At 42.6% G+C, this 26,163-nt stretch overlaps 1 protein-coding gene across 3 annotated transcripts in view; it reads right to left on the bottom strand.

The window, feature by feature from the left end:
• Nucleotides 1–26,163, bottom strand: part of FRMD4A (FERM domain containing 4A) — a 411,715-nt gene that overhangs the window by 349,353 nt on the left and 36,199 nt on the right. Inside the window, exon 1 of one of the 3 annotated variants that reach the window (XM_081023502.1) lies at nucleotides 2,988–3,176. The exons of the other annotated variants lie outside the window; for them this stretch is intronic. Within the exon in view, the coding sequence (XP_080879628.1) occupies nucleotides 2,988–3,020 (33 nt within the window). The 5' untranslated portion in view covers nucleotides 3,021–3,176. Of the gene's footprint in view, nucleotides 1–2,987; nucleotides 3,177–26,163 lie in introns of those variants that run through there. 3 annotated transcript variants of the gene reach the window in all.

Below are 26,163 nucleotides of genomic sequence, written 5' to 3'. Positions count from 1 at the left end.
ATTACCAGACTCAAAATCAAAACTGAAACATCCACACACTGTTTTCCTAATCACTGGACTATGCTGTTGTACGAAAGTATAACATTATATCATTCATATAATACTTTGTAATTAAATTGACTATAAAGGCAACATGAAAAGAGTTGGCTTGTTGGCACCTGTTTGAAAAAAACCAAATAGTAAAGGGTGTGGATTGCTGTTTCCATAGTTTCCTTTACAGGACCAATTCACTGCTGTGCTACTTTACTTCCTATCAGATTCTATTAGGATAAGTGATTGGTGAATCACCCACTCAGAAAAACAATATTTTATTCATGGTTGCATGTCTATATGAATAGCTTGGGGTATTATCTTTTTAAATTGCTGTTCCAATGCTGTTGAAGCTACTGTAATTAACATTTATTTAATGCCAGCAGTCATAACAACTGTGGTAACAACAACGGTGTGCCCTGGAAGGACAGGACTTTATTTGTGCAATAGGTCACTCCTGACAGAGGTTTCTCAATGGCTGAAGACAGGGCTGAAGCACATGAAATAAAAATAGCTCAAGTTCCCCAGGTGCAGAGTGCATTTCTGACGTCACTGAGAAACTAGGGTCTCTGCACACATCAGAGACTGGGCAGAAGCGTTTCAATTCTAGCGGGCGGCATTTCAGGTGAACTTGGGGCCCAGCACCTCTTTCTTCTAGGAAGGAAGCTTCTTCCCCACAGGCATTGGTATCGATGTTCATTCGGTGGCCTTGAGCCTTTCCAGACTCATTGTGCTGCACTTCCTCAATAACCAGCAATATTTGACCCACTTTTTATTTGTTGCATTAATTTTTCCTTTCCTGTCTTTATCTACAGCTGTCCTGTTCTCACATTCTTCCCCTCTCTCTCATCCTCCTTTCCCACTCCCTCTCATTCCCTTTCAAAAGGGTGTTTGTGAAACCCACATCTATCGGTTGCAACAACCCACCACTTGATCACCAAGGAGGTCTATGTATCAGACTGCATCCCCTCCAAGTCTCCCGATTTTCCAGCAACAGTCCCAGAATGACAGAAGTCATCCTGTTTTGTGATTTGGTCCTGGAATGTCTCTATTTCCCCCACCAGCACTGCTGCCGCCGAGCTGAGGAAGGAGGAGGAGCTGGCGCTTGTCCTGAGCGATGAGGATGGAGGCAGCTGAGAGGGAGAATCCCGTTACCTCTCCATGACCACCGCTGCCAACCTCCTCCCCTGGGCAGCTCATAGCTAAATGAGGGGGCAGGAGGTGTGTAGTTGGGGGATGAGGAGGAGCCTAGTGGCTAAGAGAATCAAGCGACATGAGGTGGGGCTGGTACAGAAAACACTGTTCCTAATAAACCAATCTTAGGGAGAGACATGATGTAGTTTGGAGGCAGAGTGACTTCAGAAAGAGCTATTGTTCGATACAGTTCACTCAGAATAGCTAAAACCAGCCTCTCCTCCCTTGGCTCTCTTCTAGGGTGTTTCTGTTTTCAGTCTGCTGACTATGGAAACTGATGTGAGCAAAGTCTTAGGAATGGCTTGAACGTGTGGTCAACTGCATGGGCATCTACACACTGCCTGGTTTCTGAGACCAGGGTCCACGTGGCTCTTCCCAAAAAGCTGAATGTGCTAAGACAAGCCAACAATCCTATTGAACTGCATGCAATCCATGCTAAACAAAATAAATCTAGCATACTAAAGACACACACAGCTTCAAATGTGTGAGCACTAGTGAAATGCCTGCATTGTGAACAGCAGGACCTGTATCTTGCAGGAGCACCTGGGGCCAGTTCTGTCTGCTGCTGACTCTGTTCCACACAGCAGGCCACGGGCGCGACTGAGAGAACTCCAGCAGAGACACTGAGGATAAACCCGACTCCCACCCTCATAGCACTCACACACACACTTCTGTTTCTTGGTCACATTAACTGTGACAGAGGACTTTTCAAGGTGGCTCTCTCTCCCATGTACGCACACACATCATGTACATATGGGCCCATGCTGGGGTTGTGTTGAGGTGTGTGTGCATTGGTGTGCCCTTTCCCCCAAAGCAGCTTAGCCCTTGCCTCTTGGAAGGCTGGGTTCAAGTCTTGCCTCTACCACTGTGTGGTTCATTTTGTGGCTTTGAACCAGTCATTATCGCTTAGTCTCAAGTCACTTCAAACAGGGACAGCAATGCCCTTCCACACAGCATTCCTATAAAGCACATTATAAAGCATTAAACAAAACAAAAAAATGACACCAACTAGTATTAGTCCACCTTATTTAGATCAGTCACTCAACAAACTTTGTGAGAGGCATGTCAACATGACTAGTGGACCACCAGCATTTTCACCTCAGCAAAATGCCACCACGAGTTGTAAATGTAAAATCAAGATTAACACAAACTTCACTTCTATGGCATTCTCTTTATTTCTTAAACCTCACTGAATTAAAAGAAATCATTGAGCAGCTTTCTAGCATAAAACTCAAAGAACAAATAAAGCCCCGCTTCGAGCATGTCCTCTTGCACCCTTTACAGTCTCCCAGCGCAAATTTGGTCTCTTTCACACAAAAATGCTTTTGCAGTAGATAGAAGTAAACAAAAGCCATGTCGATTCCTTGCCTAACTGCAATTCTGCTGTCTGAAAAAATGCTGTTCCTCCACAAATAGCAGTAATAGTAATAATCATTATAAGCCACACAGCCCACAGCATGATGTGCAGGGACCCTTTCAAGTGAACAGCTCCCCGGGTGCGCACAGTCCCTGCTTCCCACACAACACAATGAAAAGCATCCCGACAGGAAACCCACAGGAAAAGTGTGAGCGGCTGAGGAGAAAGCCTTTACAAAGGAATCCCTCTGAAGCAGAGGAAGAGGAAAATGAGGGGTTTCTCCTCCTTTCAGCTATCTGGCTGTCCTCCTCTAAATCAAAAGTACAGATTCACAATAGACAAAAACTGAGGCATCTCTTCCACACACTTCCTCTCCCCGGGAAAGCACTGAAATGTATCTCCTTACCTTGGTTCTCATGGGAGACAGAAGCCCTTCCATTTTGCTTTCTTCCTCATGCCAATCCTCTTTTCTCCAACTTAGTTTCTCTCTTTTTCTTCTTCAAGTATCCCATATGATGAATGAAACCATGTCCAAACCCAGCAGCGACTTCCCCTCAGAGAAGCTGAGGAGGCAGCAGCAGACCTGCCTGTCTTCAACGCCTCCTCACTCTGCGCTGTGGGGAACACGGGGCCAGAGAAGCCTCCTTCTCCCTCCCACCCTCCCTCCCTCCGTGCATAATGTGCCTGCAGCTACGTACTATAGTCACTGACAAATGCTCCTTCTATTACGTAATGCGTTCAGCAACAGGAGATCTGAAGCAAATCAGAGGGATCAGGTCATGCAGGACAAGTGGAAGCTATGGGTTTGTCTCTGAGCATCTGTGGGCAGCAGAAAGCAGCCCTGCCCCTCCTATCAATCAACTGGATTCAAAGGAAAGGGAAAGGAAAATCCTGATTGCCTGAACTCGTGAGTAGTAAGTTTCCTGGGTGCTTTGGATCTGTTTTTGCCTTAAATCTGAACACTTCCTTCAATTCAAATCTGAACCTGCCTTCAATTCAAGAATACAGGTAACACTCAACGTATGGAGGGTTAAGTAGTTGGAGGTCCAATTATATAATGGGGGGAGTGAACTAAGAATAAATAAATCTGTGAGTTTCAGTTTCTCTTAAATTCCGTACACCACGTTTCCACATGTCTGCAATTGCAAAAAAAGTATTTGCAAAAGTCCATTAGCATTATACTGCATATTTATGCTAATTTATACATCATTGTTTTAATTTGTCTCTACTATATACATTCCTGCCAACCTAGCAGTTCGAAAGTGCAATTAGATAAATAGGTACCGCTCCAGCGGGAAGGTAAACAGCGTTTCCGTGCGCTGCTCTGGTTCGCCAGAAGCGGCTTAGTCATGCTGGCCACATGACCTGGAATCTGTCTGCGGACAAACACCGGCTCCCTCGGCTGGTAAAGCGAGATGAGCGCCGCAACCCCAGAGTGTACTTAATGGTCAGGGGTCCCTCTACCTTTTTACTATAAACATTTTGCAAGTAATTTCCATTAACATAGTGCATTTTTGTATGTTATTTTTGGCCAATATATACTTTTTAATGCACACTTTAAAATACCGTAAGCCCTCAATTTAGGCAGAGGTTACAGGCTAGGGATCACGCCTAAAGCCAAAACACTTTGGGTGCAATGGCTTTCCCCCCAGATGCCCACCCCCTTTCCGCCCCTTTCTATTTTTTTATTTTTCCAAGTGCATAAAGCTGAATGTGCACAAGTTAAATGTGCGTAAGCTGCAGGCTTACTGCATATGTATTTTCACACAAGCTTTATAATGGTTAATATCAAAATCTATCTGCAGTGCCAGAACTCATCCACGAAACACTGAGAAGCATCTGAGCATAGACAAAGTCTCTCTCTCTTTTTCTCTCATTCCCTCTGCTCTCGCCTGCCTGGGACTGGGGGAGGTAAGCAGGGCAAGCACAAACGCCTGCATTTTCAAAATTAAACCTTGATATTTGCTTTACAAGTGTGCAAATAATATTTGATAAAGGATCGCCTAATCTTAGTTGAAGGTTCATCACCTAACATTAACAATGGACTTATTTTGCACAATGCTGAGAGGCCACTGCTCAGAATTAGCTTTATGTTACCAAGATACTATTTCCAAGAGACGATAAAATGAGAGAATCACCTTTTCAAAAGAAGAAAAGAAAAGAAAAAAGCCAGAGGCACAGTAAGACATTATAAGAGCAGCCTGGCTTGTCTTGATATCTGCCCCCCTCCTCCTGCCTTTCCAATGCTGTTTGTCTACTAGATTATTAACTCTGGGATTCTTTTTCTTCTCCACCCTAAAGGCTCTTGCTTTTTGCACTATCTTCCTCTTGCCGCTTGTGGGTTGTTAAGGCGTTCCACCTACTGCTGCACCATTAATATGCATTCCAAAATAATGATATTGCTCTTAACCATTTTCCAGTATGAATGCAACTCCTCATTGAAATGCAAAGCCATCTGACCAAACCCAAGCTCCCGGACACGTTTGCCAGAGCAAAGGAAATGCTTTTGCAACTGTTATCCAACATATCCATTTCTTTTAGCTCACTTTGTCATTTATATTCAAACCGTACTTACAAGTCTCTAATAAGTGCTGCAGAATAAATCACAGGCATGCACATCAAGACTCCACTACACTGATAATGATTTACTGACTAGTAACAGGATTAATATCCAATGCGAGACTTGCAACAGCAACACTTAACAGTGACAGCCGTTCACTGATATTGGACATTAGAGTCATTCATTTGGTTTTACTGGAGTTTCTATGTTGTACATGAAGTGTGATTAGGATCAAAGCCTAAGGGCATCCCCATCCTAAATACTGTATATTTACAGGGAGATGGGAGGAAAAATCATTTCCCTGCTTCTTGTTTACTGTCCTGTAACCTGCCCCGAAATGTGCACTAATAGGCAGTCTTCTTCTTCTTCTTTAATAATAATAATAATAATAATAATAATAATAATAAACAACTTGTAATCTGTTTTTTTTGCCAATTGTGATGCCAACTCTAGTGACAACAGGGATGGGTGAACTGTCAATTTTGGTTTTTCATTTTGCCAATCTTAAATCCAGTTCTCATTTCCACTTCTGTTTGCAAATTCTTCCCCCCACCCCAAAGTCCTCATGAAAATCCACACGCATTTTTGTGCAAATTTATCCCAATACACACATCTTTTAATGCACCTTCACCTTATATGCACAATATTGCATAGGATTTTTCCAAAATATAAAGCATTTTTATATGTTATTTTTGGTAATGAATAAATTCATATGCAGGGTTTACTTTCCAGTACAAATTACTTGACTGGAGAACTCCCTTGCAAAAGTCAAAGAATTGCTCGTTTCAAAGAACGGCTGCATTTCAGTTCGCATATTGTTTCCCAAAGTGACAATTAGGTAGATTCGCTTTTACATGTGAACTGAATCTAATTTCTCTTGTATCCCTAGTGGCAAACAAGCCATACCATGGCTGCAAATGAGACGGAGAAGCCAGCATTTTGTGGTCTGCATCTTTCCCAAATGGCTAATTTCTCCCAATATACCCTAAAACATGGAAGGCCATTAAATCTCTCATTAAATGCATCTAGCATCTTGTCTGAGGTCACAGGATATGCGAAGATAATGCTCCAATTTGTTATTTTTACTTCCTACAAGCATTTGTTGCTGTTACTGCAGCCCAAAGACTTCCAGAGCAGGTTAGAGGCAAAACCACAAATAACTGTAATAACAGCAGCACAGTCTCAGATAAAACAGAACAATCCCACTATTATTTAGCTTTGAGTGCTAAAAATGAGCACTCAAAAGATCTAATCCAGAGGTGGGTGGGTAACCTGCTGCCCTCCAGATGTTGCTAGACTCCAACAGCCCCTAGCAGCACAGTCAATGATCAGAGATGATGGGAGTTGTAGTCTAACAATATGCCTAACATCTTGCCCACTCCAGGCCTAGGGAAATAAAAAGAAGTCATGTCCAGACTAGATGACGGTCATGCACTTCCTGTGCAGCTGCTTTAAAGATGGTCCAGAAACTTCTGCCAATTTGAAATGTGGTCACCAGAGTCCTGATAGGGGTACCTGCTACACTAGCTTCTAGCGCATTTCCAAGCCCAATTTAAAGGGTTGGTTTTAAGCTTTTAAAGCCTGCAGTGGTTTGGGCCCAAGCTATCGGGTGGGCTGCCTGCACCCGTACCATGTTGCCCATGCTCTGAGATCCTAATCAGGGAATCTCTCCATGTGTCTGCCTCCCAGGTTTGTAGGCAGGCGAGAGGGTCTTTTCTGTGGTGGCTCCATATCTTCTGAACACCCTCTCAGTAGAACTGCTTATGGCATCAGCTACACTTCAGGCATTTCAAAAACTAATTTATATTTTTTTTCTCCGGGATGGAGGCAGAAATATTTTTATGTTATTGAAGCTCTGTCTTTGTTTTTAACTCTGTGAATCTGTTTTTATCATGGCTTTTAGTAATATTTATTTTTTTACATGTAGCTTGTTTGTTTGTCAGTTGCTTTGGGTAGGCCTTGCACCCAGAAATGCAGCCGATAAATGTTTTAAAGTACAGTCATACCTCGTGTTGCGTTAGGTTCATGTTGAGTCTTTTCAGCTTGCGAATGCGTGTTTCTGTGCAGAAGCATTCGGCGTGCTTCATGCATGCACAGAAGCGTTCTATCAAGCACCACTCTAGTTGCAGACTTTTTGGGACGCGAACGGCACCCCAGAATGGATCGTGTCTGCAACTAGAGGTACCACTGTAAATAAATACATTTTGAAAGGGTTGGAACCTGGAGCCATAAAACCTTTCTGGGAAAAGTATTCCACAAAACAGATGTGTCACTGAAGGAAAGGTTCTTCCCACTGGAGCTTCACACGGAGCCAGAGCCCCAGCCCTGCTTCGCCCTCACAATTTCTGTTTTCTGATTCCGTGGAAGGCCAGGCACATCCAGCAGGCAAACTAGAGCACGCACACAGTACAAACGAGGGTTTTGAAAGTCTAATGAGAAAACATCTTTGAGCAGCGCCAGTCCTTGCAGTCACCGGAATGGCTGTGATGGTGGGGAGCAAGTTCAAGTGCATAACAATCTTCCGAACAAGCAAGGGGGGTGGCTCTGCGGCCGGCTCTGGCTGGGAACCACCTAGGCCTCCTTCGCCCCCTCCCACAGCCCCACACATTCCCAAGGTTTCTTAATGAGGATAATACAATGGGCTGCTGCTGCTGCTGCTGCTGCTGCTGCTGCTGCTGCTGCTGCTGCTTCTGGGCTCCATTTCATCTGCATGCTGCTTGGCGATCATGTGACTGGGCAGATTATCAGCTGAACAAAAGGAAGCATCAAGGGGTTGCCATGGAGATGTTCAGGCAATCTGACTGTCGCTGGCATTGTACAAAGATCTAAGAGTGGTGGAGGGAGACATGCTAATCACCCACTGCAATGTATCATTTTATTTTTAGCATATGGAGCCTGTAGAATATTAATGTTGCTTTTCCTTTGCACTATGCTTTTCATTCATAAATTTATGAGGTTTTATTATTATTTCTTCTTGGTGTGGCTCCAGAAGACCAAAGGGAAACACCTTTGCTTTCAATAGCTGGCAAGTGTGGGCAGGGGCAGCGGGGGGCGCATGTTAGAAGAAAGGTTACAATCCAACTGATAAATGAATGTTTCTCAAATATTTTTTGAGCTGACCCCCTTTTGAAATTTATTCTGTCTTCTGCCTGCCCTGCCCTGCCCACTCACCACAAGCCAGCATGTATTCAGCGTATGTGCACAAAGGAAGACCCCAAAAGGGCCAGGGGGAAAGTCGACACAAAAGTTCAACAGATACAAGAAGAGACAGAGGCATTAATACTAGTCCTGTCAATCCCAGTGTGTTTTGAGTGACTGGCTGTTCTTCAGGAGACGATGGCGATTTCTTAGCTGTATTATCCCAAACAGAGCTCCCAATGACAGCCCACAATGTCATCAATGGCATCAATAAAGGTTTCTGCTGAACCTGTTGGATTTCTGTTAGAAATCCCTTCTCTCCGCCCCCCCCCCCCAACAGATGAACATACACTGGTGACAATTTTGCACTCATTTTGGCACCAAACAAAGCGGGTTTTGTTTTCCTGGGCACCAATTATATTATATTGATAAATCTGCTTTTAATATATTTTTGTCATTTAATTGTTGTTATTTATACTTAATTGTTAATCTCTTCAGGAGTTTTTAGTGAAGAGAGATATACAAATTTAATAAACCTTAATAGGTCTTAAGCATACACATTTTGTTGAAACTGACACATTGCTTAGCAACAAAGCTAAGAAAAGTAAAAGCCAGTGAAGTTGGCTAAAATAGGATTTATATATTTTTAAAAACAAAACTGCTTGGACCATTAGCCATATGCAACCATGATTAATACCTTGTTTGCAAAATGAATGCTGATTCGCAATCAGATCTAAGAATGTGCTGATATAGCCACATCTTATGATCTAGTTACTGCAGAAAGTTAATTGAAAAATTAGGCTAACAAGTGTTAGCCTAAGAAGAAAGACAGAGAGACTAAAAGTCTCATTATCTGATCTAAATTTGTTAATCCAAGCAAAGTAATAAAGATCACCAAAGCCACTTAATAAGAAAGTCACTTCCCAAGCTGTGCTTATTCTTGCCAATGATTTTCCATAATTAAATGGGTTTCATTTACAAGTCATGTGCATTTTGGGATTTTTTCTGTATTGATTTTTATGTGCCTGGAATTTTCAGTGCAACTATTTAGGTGACTGAATGCTTCGTCTCTTTTCACAAATGATGCTTAAATCAGTTTATGCTTTGCTCCCCCTCCCCGCATGCGTAATGAAAAAGGTACGTTTGACTAGAATGAAACCTTGGATTTTTAAAAGAGCTCTTTCCTGCTTTCTCTGTCACATCCTGAACACCTGCAGACCACACATTTTAAGCTGAAAGGTGTTATTAAAAAACCTGGCAGTTCTCAGGTGACTGAGTCCAAGTGGGTGCTAAAAAATTCTAACTGATCCTAGAAGATAGCGCAACAGCACGCAACATTCTGGTGGAGGCAGCACATGCTTTTTAAAATTTAATTTGGAGGCAGACTGGTGTAGGAATATATACAGGTAAAGGTTCCCTGCTCTCAAAGGAGGCGTTGATCTGAGCACAAAGGAAAACCTCCTCTGGACACAGGCAATTCCTCTCCATCTCTGCATCTGAACCATTCGAGGACACGTGATGGCACAATCACCAACCTCAGTGGAGAGTGGGGGGAGTTGAGTCTGGAGCAGCGATACACAAAGAGAAGCAGGAAGCCGCCCAGGGTGGTGGGGGGAATCCAGTCACTTGGGTGGGGTATTATTATTATTGGCTTTAGACTTTCAACCACTTTTAATTATACAACGGAGCCGCACACCAGCAGTTGTCTCAATGGCACATTAGCAGTCCCCAGCACATGCCTGGGAAATTACTGAGACACACTGCGGTCCTGAAGAAGTGATGCACTGACTGGTTCATCCAGGATCAAAATTCATGATGAAAGCGTCCCATTTCCCTCCCCTCCCTTTTCTTCTATTGACTCCTTCCATTTTCTTCTTTTCTAGGGCTACAAAGTAAAAAGCGCCTTCAGTGCAGACCAAGAGAAAGAGGAAGTGGCTGTAGAGCTAGATAGTTCAGGATCTAACTTTCTGTGTAAACAGAGACAAACATTTGTACTACACAAAGAAGATTGCTGTTCCCATCTGCTTCATGCAGCAAATTGGATAAAACACCCAAGAAGAAATTTTGCTATCCCCAAATCAGAATAGACTTTACAGTGGTTTGTTGCGAGCCATCCCGAAGACCCAAGGAAGGTGTTACCATATATAAGCTAGTCCTGTCCGTATTAATGCAGGGCCAGTGCAGAGAAGCCCCAGACATGAGGTGGTGGTCCCTTAACTGCACGGCTCCTTCCCCATCACTATGTGCTCCACACACACACCAGGTGTAAAGCGACAGAGCTTTATACACCACTGCAAGCACACAGTTGATGTACGAGTGGGAGCCTCTTTTAGCAGTCCAGGGTGAGTCTGGGCCCTGCTATATTTTACGCTGCTAAATAATCCAGCTATCATGGGCTAAAAAAACTGGTTATTTTGGTGTTTTTTAGATTCCAGTGTCAAGGACGCTACTCTTACCGTTGTTGATATCTATTTCAAATTAAATGCAATTCCTCTAGTTATAGCTTTGGTGAGACACGGCTATTATGTTCTCAGTTAGATTCCTAACATGCTGGCCACTAGGCTCCCTGAAAGAAGGGAACATCTGATACAAGGTGACTTTTCTTCTGCCTTGTAACTGACAGCAAGCAATTTCTGATGACTTACCCACAGTGCAGCTCGGCATGTATTACAGGAGGTCATGAAACTGAAGCTGAAAAAAATCACTTTCTGAAAATTATACGATGTGTTTCCCTGAAACACAACAGTTTCAAAATGGCCTTTAAAAGAATCTACCTTTCTGTGCCCTCTTTTGTATCTTTTCAATAATGACGACTCTCAAAAGAGCATAAGCATCTCTGAATTGGATCTTTGAGATGCCGCAAAGACAGAAAGAGAACTCTCTAGCCACAGGATTAAAGAAAAGTAGTTTTGGTTCACATTTGATGTACACATAGTCTGCATTTTCAAGATGTCAAGCAACAAAACAAATACTTTGAACAATACGTATTAATAATGCTAATTAAATCTCAAAGGTATTGCAGTTGATTGTAGCAATGTTATAGAATCATAGAATTGTAGAGTTGGAAGGGATGCTAAGCGTCATCTAGTCCAACCCCTGCAGGAATCTCAGCTCAAGCATCCCCGACAGATGGCCATTCAACCTCTGCTTTAAAACCTCCAAGGAAGAAGAGTCAACAACCTCCTGTGAGAGACCGTTTCACTGTCAAGCAGCTCTTACTGTCAAAAAGTTTTTAGTTGGAATCTCCCTTCTTGTAACTTGAAGCCATTGGTTCGAGTCCTACCCTCCAGAGCAGGAAAAACAAGCTTGCTTCACCTTCCATGTGTCAACCCTTGAGATATTTGGAGGTGGCCGTCATATCTCCTCTCAGTCTCCTCTTTTCCAGGCTTAACATACCCAGCTCCTTCAAGCATTCCTCAGAAGACTTAGTTTCCAGACCCTTGATCATCTTGGTTGCCTTCCTCTGCACACCTTCCAGCTTGCCAACTTCCTTCTTAAATTGTGGCGCCCAGAATTGGACATAGTATTCCAGGTGTGGTCTGACTAAGGCAGAATAGAATGGGACTATTACTTCCCTTGATCTGGACACTAGACTTCTGTTGATGCAGCCTAGAATAGTGTTAGCGTTTGTTTTCTTTTTTTGAAATCTCAAAATGCTTAACGTCGGCTTAAGCCTGTATGAAAAGCCCTTCTGGATGAGGCCAAAGGTCCATCATCTGGTGTAGCATCCTGTTCTCACCACGGCCAGCCAGATGTCTCTGGGACGCGCATGAGCAAGACGGGAGCACAAAGCCCTCTCCCAAACAGCCACTTCGTTGTGACCAAAGCTCCTGAAACTTTGTACAGCTTCTCTTTTCTACTTTACGCTTGTTTAAATTGTAAGGACATTGACTGGTTGAATTTTGGAGTATTTTTTCTGTTGGTGATTATTGAAGGTTTAAAAGCTGTGGGTTGCATCCAGTGTTAGTCATATTCAGAGTAGAGCTATTGAAATTAATGGACTAACTAACTAACTAACTTAGGTCCATTAACTTCAGTGGGTCTACTCTGAGTTGGAGGCATCCCTGCATTCCTAGCTGGAATGAGCATCCTACTGTACAATTTCCAAGAAATGGTTAGTGCGCCACTGAAGAGAATCACTATTCCAATTAACATTGTTTTAATGTCAGTTTAAAAATAACAGACCCTCCAAATTAATAGAAAGCTGATATAACCAGAGAGATATTTCAATTCACCCAACATGTCAGGACTGACAGTTCCCAGCAGAACAAGCGCTCATGCTTAAGAGACTTAAGAGATGGCATTTATGTCATGTCTCTGTAGAAAAATGATCTGTGCTCCAACAGATGTGTCAGAATTTCCTTCTCCAGTAGCGATGCCTCACATTTTGCTTTCGTTTTACTGTACACAACTGTTAGTGTTTGTAAATATTAACACAGGCATTTTAGGTGCTGTTTCTCCAGGCAGCCTAGTAAATCCTAATTGTGGTTCAACTTGGTGTACAGGGAATCAGATTCTGATACATAAGAAGAAGCTGTGCCCACAGCACTTCCTCCGACTGCATTGGCACAGTCCAGGCACACTCATGTTTGGACACCAGGACAGACCCGGCTGCATCTGGTAAGTTCTCTTTTGCTGCTGTAAACAGAGGGAGAAGGAGAATAATTCTCATACTGGGTAACTCATTTCCATATTAGTTTTTCAAAATTAACCATCTGTGCAGGTATACATCCTACATCATTTCAATGCGAATTTTTGTGGTTTAATAATCCCAATTCATAAGTGCACCAAAGTCCTATTTGGGCCCTCAAGATAAGTACCTGCGGCAGGGCAGTGGGCGGCACCTGTCTGTTGGGAAAGGGCTCCTGCATCTGCGGGGAAACAGCCTACCAAATGCAAACTCATGGAGACTGCCTCAAAGAGTTGACAGTCACCTGCCTGACATGATAATTATCACCTGTGTTGAATGCTCAAATCGGGAAGGGCCAGAAGAAATTGTTTATGTATGTGACCACAGCTGCCCGAATATTGTTATGCGCATATTATAATTCTACAATCTGCCTACTATGCATCCTACCCTTCCAAAGAGTTATGCATGTTATGAGGGGCGGGGTTGATGGTAAAGTCCTATTCACAAATGTCAAGAAACCAAATTGTACTTCCTCCCTGAGTATTAATGCCCTGACCACCTTACTATGTTGCATTAAAACTCTGCAAGGGCAATATTCCAATCTCCGTATATCTACCCTGTCACTGGAAACATTTCAGCATTTTGTAGATTTCCTGCAGTCTCTCTCAAAAAAAATTGAACATTTTTGCACTAGTCCACTTGTATTCTCAGAATATTTGAAACCAGCTGCTGCGACAAACCATCTTCATTCCCATCTCAACTCTTTAACATGCATACTCATAAAGGACTGTTTGTGCAACCCTGAAGCTGCATCATGTAGTGCAAAAGGAGTAGAAAATGCATGGAGAAAACTAGCAATCCTTTACTTAAAGGATTGGTAATATTGCATCCACTGAAGTGCTGCTGGATCCTGCTAAAATCTCCACTTTTATGCAGAACCCTGCTACTCAAAATATGTCCAATGTGTTTTAACCTTGCTTGGAAACAGCAGATAAAAGAACCAAGGCCTTGTGGGTGCCAGGTGTTGTGTTTGAGGAGAAATAAATAATGCCATGTAGCTAGATGACATAGACCAAAACTTGTTCGGGGAGGGGGGGGAGGTTGGCAACTAGAAATTCTATAATTGCTTGGCCTTGTCTAAATATGCTAGTTTGTTTCAAACATACAAAACAGTGTTTCTCTTCTAGATGAATGTCTATTTGAGATTATTATGCTTTGTGCATCCTCTATCCCTGACAAGGTCACCTGCTATATTAAAATGTCATCCCAGCGTCTGGCTCCGGCCCATCATCATTACTAATCATTGCCATTTTCACATCCTTAGATGGATCTGCATTGTTGGAGACAAAATTGCTTTTGCATTCCTGCCTTTCTCTGACTCTTTTTACGGGATTAATTTCTCGTCTTATCCCTAGAGCTGCCCTCACAATTGGCGTCTCCACAGAAAGCAGTCACTCGATCCAGAGTCCTAACGGCACAACAAGAGATGGTTGCCGTGAACAGCTGTAAAACTTTTCGCTCAGGGGCCGCCTTGCAAACAAAATCCCCCCCCCCATTGAGCCCCTTCATAGTGATCTATTTTGCTCATGAAGTGTTGGCCAGTTGAAAATTGGTCTAGAGCAAAAAATGTCTCTCTGAGGTTTTGCTCCCACGGCATCTTCCCTGGAAGAAGCTAAAAGATTCGAAAGGCATAATAAAATGCCATTCACTGAAGCAGTTTCTGTCCTCCGTGTGTCACAGAATTAAGACCTGCAAGCACACTTGTGTGTTAGTCACTTAAATATGTTTCAATGCTTTCGTCTCTGGACTGGCATTTAGGGTTCAGGATTCAACCAGAAGGTATTTGGAGCAAATGTGGAAATGTCAAAATGGCAGGCAGCTCTAAGTTACTTGATGCCCTTATTGACTGGATGGTCATCCCATCTATATGAATGCTGTATTTCCCATGTGTTTTTTTTAAAAAATACGAGTCTCTTGTCATCTCCCTCAGCAGCATGATGCAATCTGCCAATCATCTCCCACAAATCCAGCATGGACCCCTGAAATGTTCAGCCTTAGCTGCTGGGGAAAGAAGGCCCTTCTTGCCCCAGGATTCTCTGAAAGGCTGTGCTCTTCCCTCCTTCACCGTTTGCACTCCCAGAATGGAGGTGCAAGGAAGAGAGACACGTCTTTCTAAGGAGCCAGGGCTTTCTCTCTCTCTCCTTGAATGCCTTTTTTCTATCATTTTTCAACATCCAAATTACATTTGCCTATTTTTTTTTAAAAAAACTATGTGCATTAGAAAGACTGCCAGACTTAATTGGGGTTGAAGAAGAAAGATGAAAAGATTGTGTGACATTCTGAGCAGCTGGAATTGGCAGTGAGAAAAAGCAGAGGAAATGAGATTGGTGGAAGGGACTGTTTATAGCACAAGACGGTCCATCTGCTTGGAGGGGTGAAAATAAAACAACTGAACCTAAAGAGACTTTGAGGTGTGAACTAACTGCCTACTTGCAAGCAGCAGAAGCAAGAGACTACTGCATTCACTAGGAATAGGATGTTAGCTCTTCTGCACACAATACGGCATGTGTGTACAGCTGAAATTCTTGTTGCATCTTAGTAATGTACTCAGCTACACTAGTTAAGAAACAGCTATTGGAATGAGCTATAAACATGCAACACCAGATGGCGCCAGAGAGCAGGAAATTTTAAAACACGATTTCCCATAGATATCTTTTCTTTTGTTAAAACAATCTAGCTTCTGACTTATTCATAGCATTTTTTCCCTGTGTTTGGATTCCTCACCAAATCATTTACTCCATTGACTAGCTGAGCAGACAACACAGATTAACATGATAGGCCCTATACGTGGCTTTGAACAAGTAACACCCATTCAAAACACTTAGCTGTTGTCTTTCTAGTGGGTCTCATCTAAATCAGAGATAATTTTGTATCTTTGGCCACCTAGAGGATGTGGGAAACACACGTAGCTCGGATAACATATTTTTAAATCCTAGAGGCCCTACCACATTTCAATCAAGGTGCAATAAAAACATTTTTTTTAAGTTTTGCTAAGAAGAAAAACAAAACAACAGAGGAACAAAACCAGAGGAAGTGGGTAGTGGAGGCAGAAGTAAATCAGGAAAGAACAAGCCCACATACTGAAGCTTAAGACTGAAGCTTCACCTGCAAAGCGGGGGTGCCAGTGAATTACGTTGTGACGTGGGTTGCATGGCTTAAAAGCTGCCACAATCAAGTGCCACTTGACAAGCAGCAAGATAGCTTGTTACTCCGTGAAATTAAAAAAGAATTCACTGTTAACTGTTCCCGGATGGCAAAGGATTAAGGCCCATCTGCCCCTGGAGGGGATCTTTTTGAGAGTGTGACTTACCTACTCTCCAAACTGAGGACTTTGTATTAGTTGAACACATGAGCTCCGCAGCCACAAAGTTATTGTTGGAAAGGTGCTGCTGACTTCATTGCAGAGCCTGAGTGAGCTGAGACCTATCAGTAGCACCCGCCCACCAAGCCCTGGACTACCCTCCAGAGAACAAAGCCGCCCTCGGAAATGCAGACACTGATCAGGCTGGCTCTAGATGGGGAACTTGTTGAACCCAAGCTCCCAACAAGGCGACATGTTGACTGGTCAGAGATGATGAGAGTTAGAGACCAGCCACATCTGAAGGGCTGCAGGTTCATCCATCTCTGCTCCAGAGAATAGGGAATGCTCCAAGGAACAAGAATGGTGGGGAGGAGGAACGGGAAGGAGGAAAGGTGTAGGACAAGCCCTCTCCATGATTATGCAGCCTACACACTTGCACCAGGAATCCAGGCGCATCCTTGCTGAGATGCCCTTGGTATTGCCAAACCTCAAACGCAACTTGGATCCTGGGGCAGAAAACTGAAAGAGAACCTCTGCCACCAAGAATCTCACACTAACTGAGATGTGATCCACTGCTCCACTGAATGGATCAGATGACCCATTTATTAAGCATTCATCCTGATTTGCTAGCACAAAGGTTACATGCAGGTTAGGTTATATCCAATTTTTACTGAGCATTTGTTCTAATTTGTTTACAGGGCAGTTCTACACCAATGCACCATCATCCTGATTTGCTTGTGGGGTGTTTATTTGGCTTTCCCTTAGTCACTCGTTCATTCCCACACACTTTTCGATGCATTTCCACATCACTTTCCAAACCGCAAAACCCCCAATTCTTTTTTGTAATGGATTTGTTGTGCTAATGCAACAGAGTCTTTACCTGCACAAACTGAAAGTTCCTGTAGAAGTCGGAATCCCTCACACAAAATTGTGACAGCCTGGACAAACCCTTAAGCCCTTTCAAAACTCTGACACCTTTCAGTGGGGCACATGCAGAAGTGGTTCGTGGTCAACAGCAGAGTTGACCGTGACAATGAGATTCATCCTCCCCATGACTTTTTCTAAGTATCTTCTTTTCAGAGCCTTTTTTTGGGGGGGGGGGTTCAGAGATTCACTGTTTTATCTTTCCTTCAGTCTGACAAAACCCAAGCAACTATGATCACATGTGTTGCCATGGCAAGTGTTCATCCAATATCAGAGCTAACAGTCATGTAAAATCCGCATAATTGGCCCATTTTTGAAAATAACTCAATGCTTTCATGCTAATCCTTGAATATGCATGAGAGGCACAGATGGAAGTGTCCTCCTTTCAGCTGGCTGGATTTTCATTTAAGCCAACCAACAACAAAAAGAAGAGCTTTCAATGGATTTCCGAGAGCATTTTTGCACACACCCTCCTCCCACACACGGATTGCTTTTTCCTTGGAATTGCAAAATTTCACAGATGAGGACTGAAGCACTTATTTTTTAGGTTTGTCAAACACATTCCATGCCAAATCAGGGCTAGGACTTTGCACATTGCTATAGATAAGTAAAGATTCTCTTCCTCATTTTCTGCTTGAGACATCTAGTTATCATATTTGTGGGTGAGAATTTACCTTCTACCTGTTTTAGTAAGAAAAGAAAAGAAAAGAAAAGAAAAGAAAAGAAAAGAAAAGAAAAGAAAAGAAAAGAAGAGTGATTCATATTTCAGGCCTAAACCATACACATATAAAATGTGCCTTCTGTTGATAAACTTAGGCACTCCTCATTGTATTGGATCTGCTAAGGGAGGAAAGAGTTGATTTATACATTCCCTCAAACACATTGATGGGATTCTTCCTCAGCTTGAATAAGCACTCAACTTCAAAGAGTTACTGGATTGCAATATCCTGTGTTCTCTTTAAATGGATAGGGAGGCAGGAAGAGAACTACATTCACCCCTTTCTCTGGACAGGAGTTGCAGCCACACCAACAGCTGAACTCACCTGAGCAGGTATAGGGCATACATAATTAAGTGTGCAATTCAGGCTTCTTCAGCTTGGTGCCCTCCAGATATTGTTGGACACCCCCAGCCTCCCCCCCCATGTCCACCCCTGGTTGGGGCTGGTGAGAGTTGGAGTCCAGCAAGATCTGGAGGGACACCAAATTAGGGAAGGCTGATGCAGTTAGGCTCAGAAAACCAGAATTATGGACTCAGAAAATAACCTTGCTTATTCCAGGTCCAATTACAAGCAAAACTGGATCCTGCCACACACCCCAATGTTACTGAGACTGCAATAGGCACTAATCCTTCCCTCCAAAACACTCAACCCGTTTCCTTTGCGGTGGCAGTAGGAAGAGGGTCTCTATTTTTCCTTGTCTTCTCACAAACCCTACCATGCCTGGCATGGGTGTTACTAGGAGAGGGAGGGACTGATGTCTCTGAGTCACAGATGAACTTGTGGAGAGTAACCCAGCCTCTTATTTGGGGGCAAATATTTAAGAGTCACCAAAATCTGTACTCCCAAACAGGGAATTATGATGCCGTTTGGCAACTGTGTAGGGAGACGATCTCCAGCTATGGTTTATCTGTCAGCAGAAACCGATCCCTTTCAGAGGACCATCCCTCATACTGAAATCCACATCGGGGGCCCTAAACTGCAGTTTGAGAATGTCAAGGTTGCTTCCAAACCTTGAACTCTGTTTAAATAAAATCAGGGCATAATCTTACATGCAGAACCATCAGGGAAGTCTCCCTATATCCTTTCTTAACCATTCCTATCAGTTTCCTATCCTGAATTCTAGTCACATAACAGGCACAATAAATAACATGCCGTAATATTGCCCTTTGCCTCTCATGTGATAAATATTCCCACTATGTTTACCCTTTGGTGTTTAGTGAAGGATGTGCATCTCCAGGAATCTGTGACTCCACTCTATTCCAGATTGTGCTTTTAACTGCACAATTCCTTTCTTTAACTGTAGAGGAAAGAGTGGAAAGGGATTGACTTCTGGAAGACTGACAAAGGCACTTCTGTCTGCCCCCCCCCCCATTGGGGAACTGTCCCTCTTGTTTATTTTTATTGACCCAGTCTGTCTTTCCCATTTGATTTGCAATGCCTCCCTCGGCTGCGGTTACCTTGATGGTTCACAGTTTACTGGTTTGCTTTCAAGACTTGCTACGCTAAAAATGCAATTCCATCTCTGATGCCCTGCTTTGTTTTCTCCCCATTCTTCCACTTGAATTGTTTACTAATCCTTGGCCAATGACTTTTCTCAGAGAGACAAGATCTTGCTGCCCAGACGACCAGAGAGCTCAAAGAACCTTCCCTGTCATACATACAGCCCTTCCCTCATGTGGAACTTCACTTCCTGGGTCACCAGGAAGCATCACCAGGCAGTGCTCTTTTACAGAATTGAAAGTAGTTTCATGGGGGCATCGTGCTAACAGTCATCCCCCACAACCATCCCACTATCTACTGTGATCAAACAGGTTTTTTATCTTCTGTGATGCAAACACTCCCTTGTTCTGACATGCTGTCTTGCCATTAGAGACAGGGTGGAGACACTTTCTCTAACACAACGGTACTGCTACATTACAAATAGTATCCCAACCAGCATACATAAGAATATGATCGCAGCCACGCTTAAAACTTTACATATTGAAGTCCTCTTTTCTGCCTCGCATGTGGATCATCACACTTTCTGATTTGTTGACTTTACGTTTATATCCCATCTATTTTCCATCGTGGAACCCAAGATGCATGTGTGTATGTGGTTTCCAGGAAGTCACTGTTTCAGGCACCAACCAGACTTGGACCAGCTTAGCTTCAGCAAGATGATGGCCTCATCCTCTGGTGCCTGCAGATCATCCCCTGGGTATGCTATAGGCCTGACATTAGAACCAGGTTAAAAGGCTTCTGAATGAAACATTCACTCTGATGAGTGTGACATATAGCTGTACCTATATGCAATGGGTGGAGAGAATTGGGTGGGGAGAGGGGATAATATATATGTGCTGCAAGACATCAACTGGTTTGTCAGATACTATTATGCAGGACTGAAAATGAGGCAGCAAAAGGAGTAGAGTTCAATGCACTCTTTGCCCTGGAAAAATCCTCCATGGACTGCAATTTAAGCACCACAGCTGCAACTAATGTTGTGCTATAATGCTGGATATCTCATAGTTTGTGCAACTCACTTACTCTGCATGACATTATTTGCATGAAATAGCATGCCATAGTAATTACAATTTAGCAGTCAAATTAGAAAGATTTTGATTATAATGACTTTGCATGACACAGTACCCAGCATGAAACATCAGACAAGCATTTTCATTAAGAGTATGCAAATACCGCCATGGGACAGGGATGAGGTTTAGTGCTTTGTTATTATTATTGATTTACAAAAATAGAACTTTGGTTGATAAATATAGCAAGAAACTAATTATGTATTGATTCTATTTGGCATAGTAGCACCATGTTCCAGCATTTAGAGGGGCACAATCTACATTTAGAAGAGGCCAGTCTTGTAAAAAGCTTTTGTTGAAAAGAAGCTACCAATTCCCCATGCTGAGACTGCACCAGTAGAAGACAAAATTATCTGTTTCTAATTCTATCATAGCTTCATATTGTACAATCCAGCCCATGGTATTTGCAGCTATGCTCCTCTGAAGTCAATTAAATGAGATCTAATGCTGTAGCCATTACACTGCCCAACTTTTTTTGCCAGGATGGTTGCATCTTCTTCCAAAGTTTGCTCACATGCTGGCATTAGACACCCACATATGCAGATTGCTTTAATAGCATCATTAGCAGCAATGCTAACAATGCACCCCATGGGTGCCAGCCAACCTGTTAAAGGAATTATTGAAACAAGTCAATGGGAAATAAGCTTGTGAGTATATGGCAGAAAGTGATCTTAGCTGTCAAATGTCTTTCTCATGCTGGAGTTGAGTACCATATTTTCCCATGTATATGATGCCCCCATGTATAAGACAGCCCCTATTTTTTTAAACCCGAAATTAAGAAATTAAGTTGTTTAGCTTTTGGGGGTGGGGTGGGGTCACTTCCGCCAATCGCTCACCCGCCTGCCCGCCACTGCCAATCGCTTGCCACAGCCACTGCCGATCGCACACCTCGCCGCAGCTGCCAATTGTCTGCCCGCTCACCGCCACCAACAGCCCACCTGCCCACTTGCCGCAGCCACCAATCACCCACCCAATCACCGCTGCCAATCTCCTGCTTGCTGCTGCCATTAATCACACGTCCCCCCCTCTGTATTCACTATCTGTGTATAAGACAACACCTGTCTTATACACGGAAAAATACGGTACTAGAGCATAAGCAAATAACTTTTGCTTTCCCATAGAGGAGTTAAACAGAACATACACAACATACACAACTATTGGATAGCTGGGGCATTTCAGCTTCCAGGGAGGCCAGAAATCCATTTCAGAAAGAAGCACCATCCCAACCTCATTAACCCCACAGTCAGAACAAGTTTATGTATGCCTGGCTTCTAAAGGGTTTATTATATTTCCAAAATACACAATTGTTTGTGGTAGCAACATCAAATTGTGATCTGTACCTGAGAGGAACAAAGACAACTGGTCTCCTATCCACATGGTGCAGTAGGGTCACTACTTACTTATTTATTAATAAATAAATAAATAAAAATTGTCCAGTAGCACCTTAGAGACCAACAAATTTTGTTCTGGGTATAAGCTTTCGTGTGCATGCACACTTCTTCAGATACTAATAAATATTTATTTATTAGTTAAATTTGTATCCCTAGTAGTATTCAAGATCACCGTGAACACACTTTGTCATATGACACGGCTCTTCAGCACCCCAGCTGCAATGTGCTGTGAGAAGTGCCTTCTAATTTCTCAGGAAGATATTCAACCAGAGAAGAAGAAGAAGAAGAAGAAACTCAAATTCCAAAATACACATTAGTCCAATATCTTTGTTAGGCCAAACAAAATGCTATAAAATAGTGTGCAAGCTTTCAAGTTCTCCAGAGCTCTTCATCAGGCTAGATGGTCAACAAAAGGTAAAGGTAAAGGACTCCTGGACGGGCAAGTCCAGTCAAAGGTGGCTGTGGGGTTACAGCACTCATCTCACTTTCAGGCCGAGGGAGCTGGCATTTGTCCACAGGCAGTTTTCTGGGTCATGTGGCCAGCAGGACTAAACTACTTGTGGTGCAATGGGAAGCCAGACCACACAGAAATGCCATTTACCTTCCCGCCACAGCCATATCTATTTATCTACTCACACTGGCATGCTTTTGAACTGCTAGGTTGGCAGGAGGGTCAACAAAACAAGTGTGGGGGTACAGAGGGAAATAAAGGAGTTTAATAGAATTTATTTTGTTAAAAATTCAGAGCTAGGCCAGAAAACTGACCACTACACAGTGAGCCATCTCTTGGCATCCCAGATTTTAACCTCCCGTTTTGCTTAAACTTGCATAAAGCCCCATCCAGTATTTCAGACATACAGTTGTGATATAATTAGTTGTGATATAAGTAGTAGGGGCAAATCTTACTTTCAAAAAGAACTAGTGAAACAGAAAGTTCAAAGCTTACCTCTGCCAAGAACTCACTAGTTGGCCTGTTTCCCAGTCTCAGGCACCTCCCCATCCCAAATACTGGGGGCTGGCCAAATGTTCAACATGCAACCCCATCCAGATGTTTCCTATGAAGTGTACATTATTATTATGTTCAGTAACTTTCATCATAAGGAGATTGGGCTAAGTCGTGGAGGGATGGAGCAGTGAAAACTGTCTACTGAGATTTCAGACTTTAGTCCAAACATGACCCGCAGGTGTTAAAACCACAGTTGCACAACAAAAACCACTTGCAGTGTGGCAGAATCCCTGTAACCAGAAGGGGCCTGCGCAACAGAGGCAGACTGGGAAATGAATTTCAATTCACTTCCATGAAGAAGCTGATCCCCATCAGGTTAAGATGAGTGGCAGAAGAGCAGAAAGGAAGGTTATGCACTGAGACCCAACTTCAAATTGCTCATCATGAACAATAAAGAATTGCATCACGGACAGCCAGCCCCCCCGCTCAGGCTCTCCTTTATGTGAGACACAGAAGGTGTGGAGTCTCCTGGATGTTATATTATACAGTACATGTTCAGCATCTCCACAAAAGTCCAAGAAAAAAAGAAATAAATGAGATCCAAAAGAGAATCAATGTCCTAAGGAGAAAAATAAAATGTGACATAATGCTAATCATGTTTTTTTCCCCTTTTTCTGCACATATAAAGAAGCAGCTGCAGAATCATTTGAAGTGTGTGTGTTTGGGATTTTTATCATTGAAGCAGGATAATTATCAATAATCAGCTAAGCCTCACTTTTAGAAGATTCCATTATTAAATATGAGCAGACTTCAGCACTTCAAAGTCAAATCTGCTCCCCAGTGGAGAAAGCACAGCTTGTTATCAAGCTTGCATGAGCCATTGTGTATTATCTTTAAAAAAAGAAGATTATAATTATCTTTGGTGTTAAAAATAGGACCCGTTCTCCCTCCTCTGAGTCCTGCGAAAAACGTTCCTTCTTTCACCCACTATTAAAGACAAGATCCTGAAAACTTGCTGTGAGTGACCTAGATACAAAACAAATAAAGTAGGTAAAATCCAACATGGAAATCTTGAATACCCAGCATAATGTATCACTGCTGAATCCAAAATTGCTACTGATAATACTCCCAATGAGCACAGAAGCCTTGTATTCAGAGGCACTGAGCTATGTGTCCAACATCTCTTTTAATATCAGTCAGATTATAGCAATCACTGCTCTTCACCATTCATTTCCCCATGCATGAGTTCAGTCTTAAAAGACACACAAAGCAGGATGCTGCTGAAATATAGATGGGCATACCAAAATACTGTTCTCCAAAGGTAGCAGGAAAGAGATAATAATCTATACGGAAAGTGTGCCATAAAAGCAAGGTGCAGTCCAAGTTAAGTGCTTTCAAGCCACACCAATTTCAGCTGGAAAGTTAAGAACATATTTAAATATTTTCCAGTTAAATCAATGAGTCTTGAAAGTACTTAACTTTGGCACAGTTGTACAATGAATTATTAACATATAGGGTTATATTTAATGCTGTTTTTCCATTCACAGAAAGCTCTTTTATCTAGCAGATATTTTTCTGAATGGAGAGTAAAGATGATCAAATTTGTAAATTTCTGTTTCTCTCAGTTTCTCATTTTTGCAATCTTCTGTTCTTCACATTTGTGCATCAGTTTGCTATTTGTTTAAAAGCCCTCATGACAATTTGCCAGCATTTTTGTGCAAATTTCTACTAATAAAGACATTTTTGTATGCCATTTTCCCCAATATAATGCATTTATGTTATTTTCACCAATATATGCATTGTTATGCATACACAGATGCTTTTGTACACATTGTTTGGTTGGAGGATTGTATCATAACATTCAGAAAAGTGCAAATTTTGATGGATTGCCATGTTTTGCTTCATACATTGTTTCTGAAAGTGCAAATTAGGTAGTTTTCATGAAAATTCAAACCAAAGCAAAATTCATCCCTAATGGGAGGAGTTGGGAGGTGACTTTTGTAAATTCTTCTTCCCACTACTCCCCCCCTTCCCATTATACACCCTACTGGGAGAGAGGCCACCATTAAAATGTGAAAGCTGGTGTGGAGATGGCAGGAGCAATCCACAGAAAGCTCTGCTGAGTCAAGGAGCCTTCTATAAACAGGAAGACATCATAGGATATAGTCAAAAACATCCCCCCCCCCATGATTTCTCAACCTGCTTTATAAGAAATCACTTAGATTTACACCGATTCAAGTCTTGTTTAGTACTTACATTGATTTGCTCATATATTTCAGCAGAACATTTTAGGCCCACAGCTGTTAATATGAAGCTCAGGAAGGAAAACAGTTCATCATGGCTGGCACTATCAACAGAATATTCAGGAAGTTTCTACCCAGCTGGAGGTGTTTGCAATTGAACTTGGGTCCTTAGCCATTCAAATCTCTCTCTCTCCCTCTGGCTTTGGCCCTACAATCTTATGCCTGAAGGTCACGTGTCACACTGAATCTCATTTTAGTACCTAGACAACAGCTACAGATAGTTTGTCCCAACCCAGCCTGGGGAATGTGTGCATGGATGCAGGCTTCCAGAGTACAAATTCCACATGCAAATAGGGCCTGCACAATTTTTCATTATGGCTGGATTGGGACTGTGCACACAATGCTGACGAGACCGTCAGTGCTGTCAGTCTTGGCAGCGATCATCTATCCGGGGGGAGGTCAGGAGAACTATTCAAGTCTGTGACTCCCATGGCATGTATGCAAGCAGCAATATGCACACATGAGGCTGATGCACACAAATTTCTCTGGATTGAGCTCCTGGATGGCACAGAGTTAACATTAGCCTGGACCTGGGTGAAAACACACAAATGAGCAATTCACAAAGATTGTAATACAGTGGTACCTTGGGTTACAGGCGCTTCAGGTTACAGACTCCGCTAACCCAGAAATAGTACCTCGGGTTAAGAACTTTGCTTCAGGATGAGAACAGAAATCGTGCAGCGGCAGTGGGAGGCCCCATTAGCAAGTGGTATCTCAGGTTAAGAACAGTTTCAGGTTAAGAACGGACTTCCAGAACGAATTAAGTTCTTAACTCGAAGTACCACTGTATTACAAAAGATCATGAAAACATTTACGGGTCAGTAATTCAGTATTTCCAAATCACAGGCCATTTGACAAAAGACCCTGTTTCCTACCCAGGAAGGAGCATCCATGGGTCCAGTAGAATGAGGCACTTGAACAGTAAGTGAAAGGCAAAACCAATGTTGGATACACAATACATGTATTTTCATTTTCATTTTTAATTTTTCTGTTGTGAGCCACCCTGGGATCTTCAGATGAAGGCCATGTACAAATTTAATAAA

The sequence above is a fragment of the Podarcis pityusensis genome, assembly GCF_964106645.2.
Source record: "Podarcis pityusensis genome assembly, chromosome: 10".
Taxonomy (NCBI): domain Eukaryota; kingdom Metazoa; phylum Chordata; class Lepidosauria; order Squamata; family Lacertidae; genus Podarcis; species Podarcis pityusensis.
Note: the sequence above shows the minus strand (reverse complement) of the source record. Positions and strands in the feature narration are given on the sequence as shown.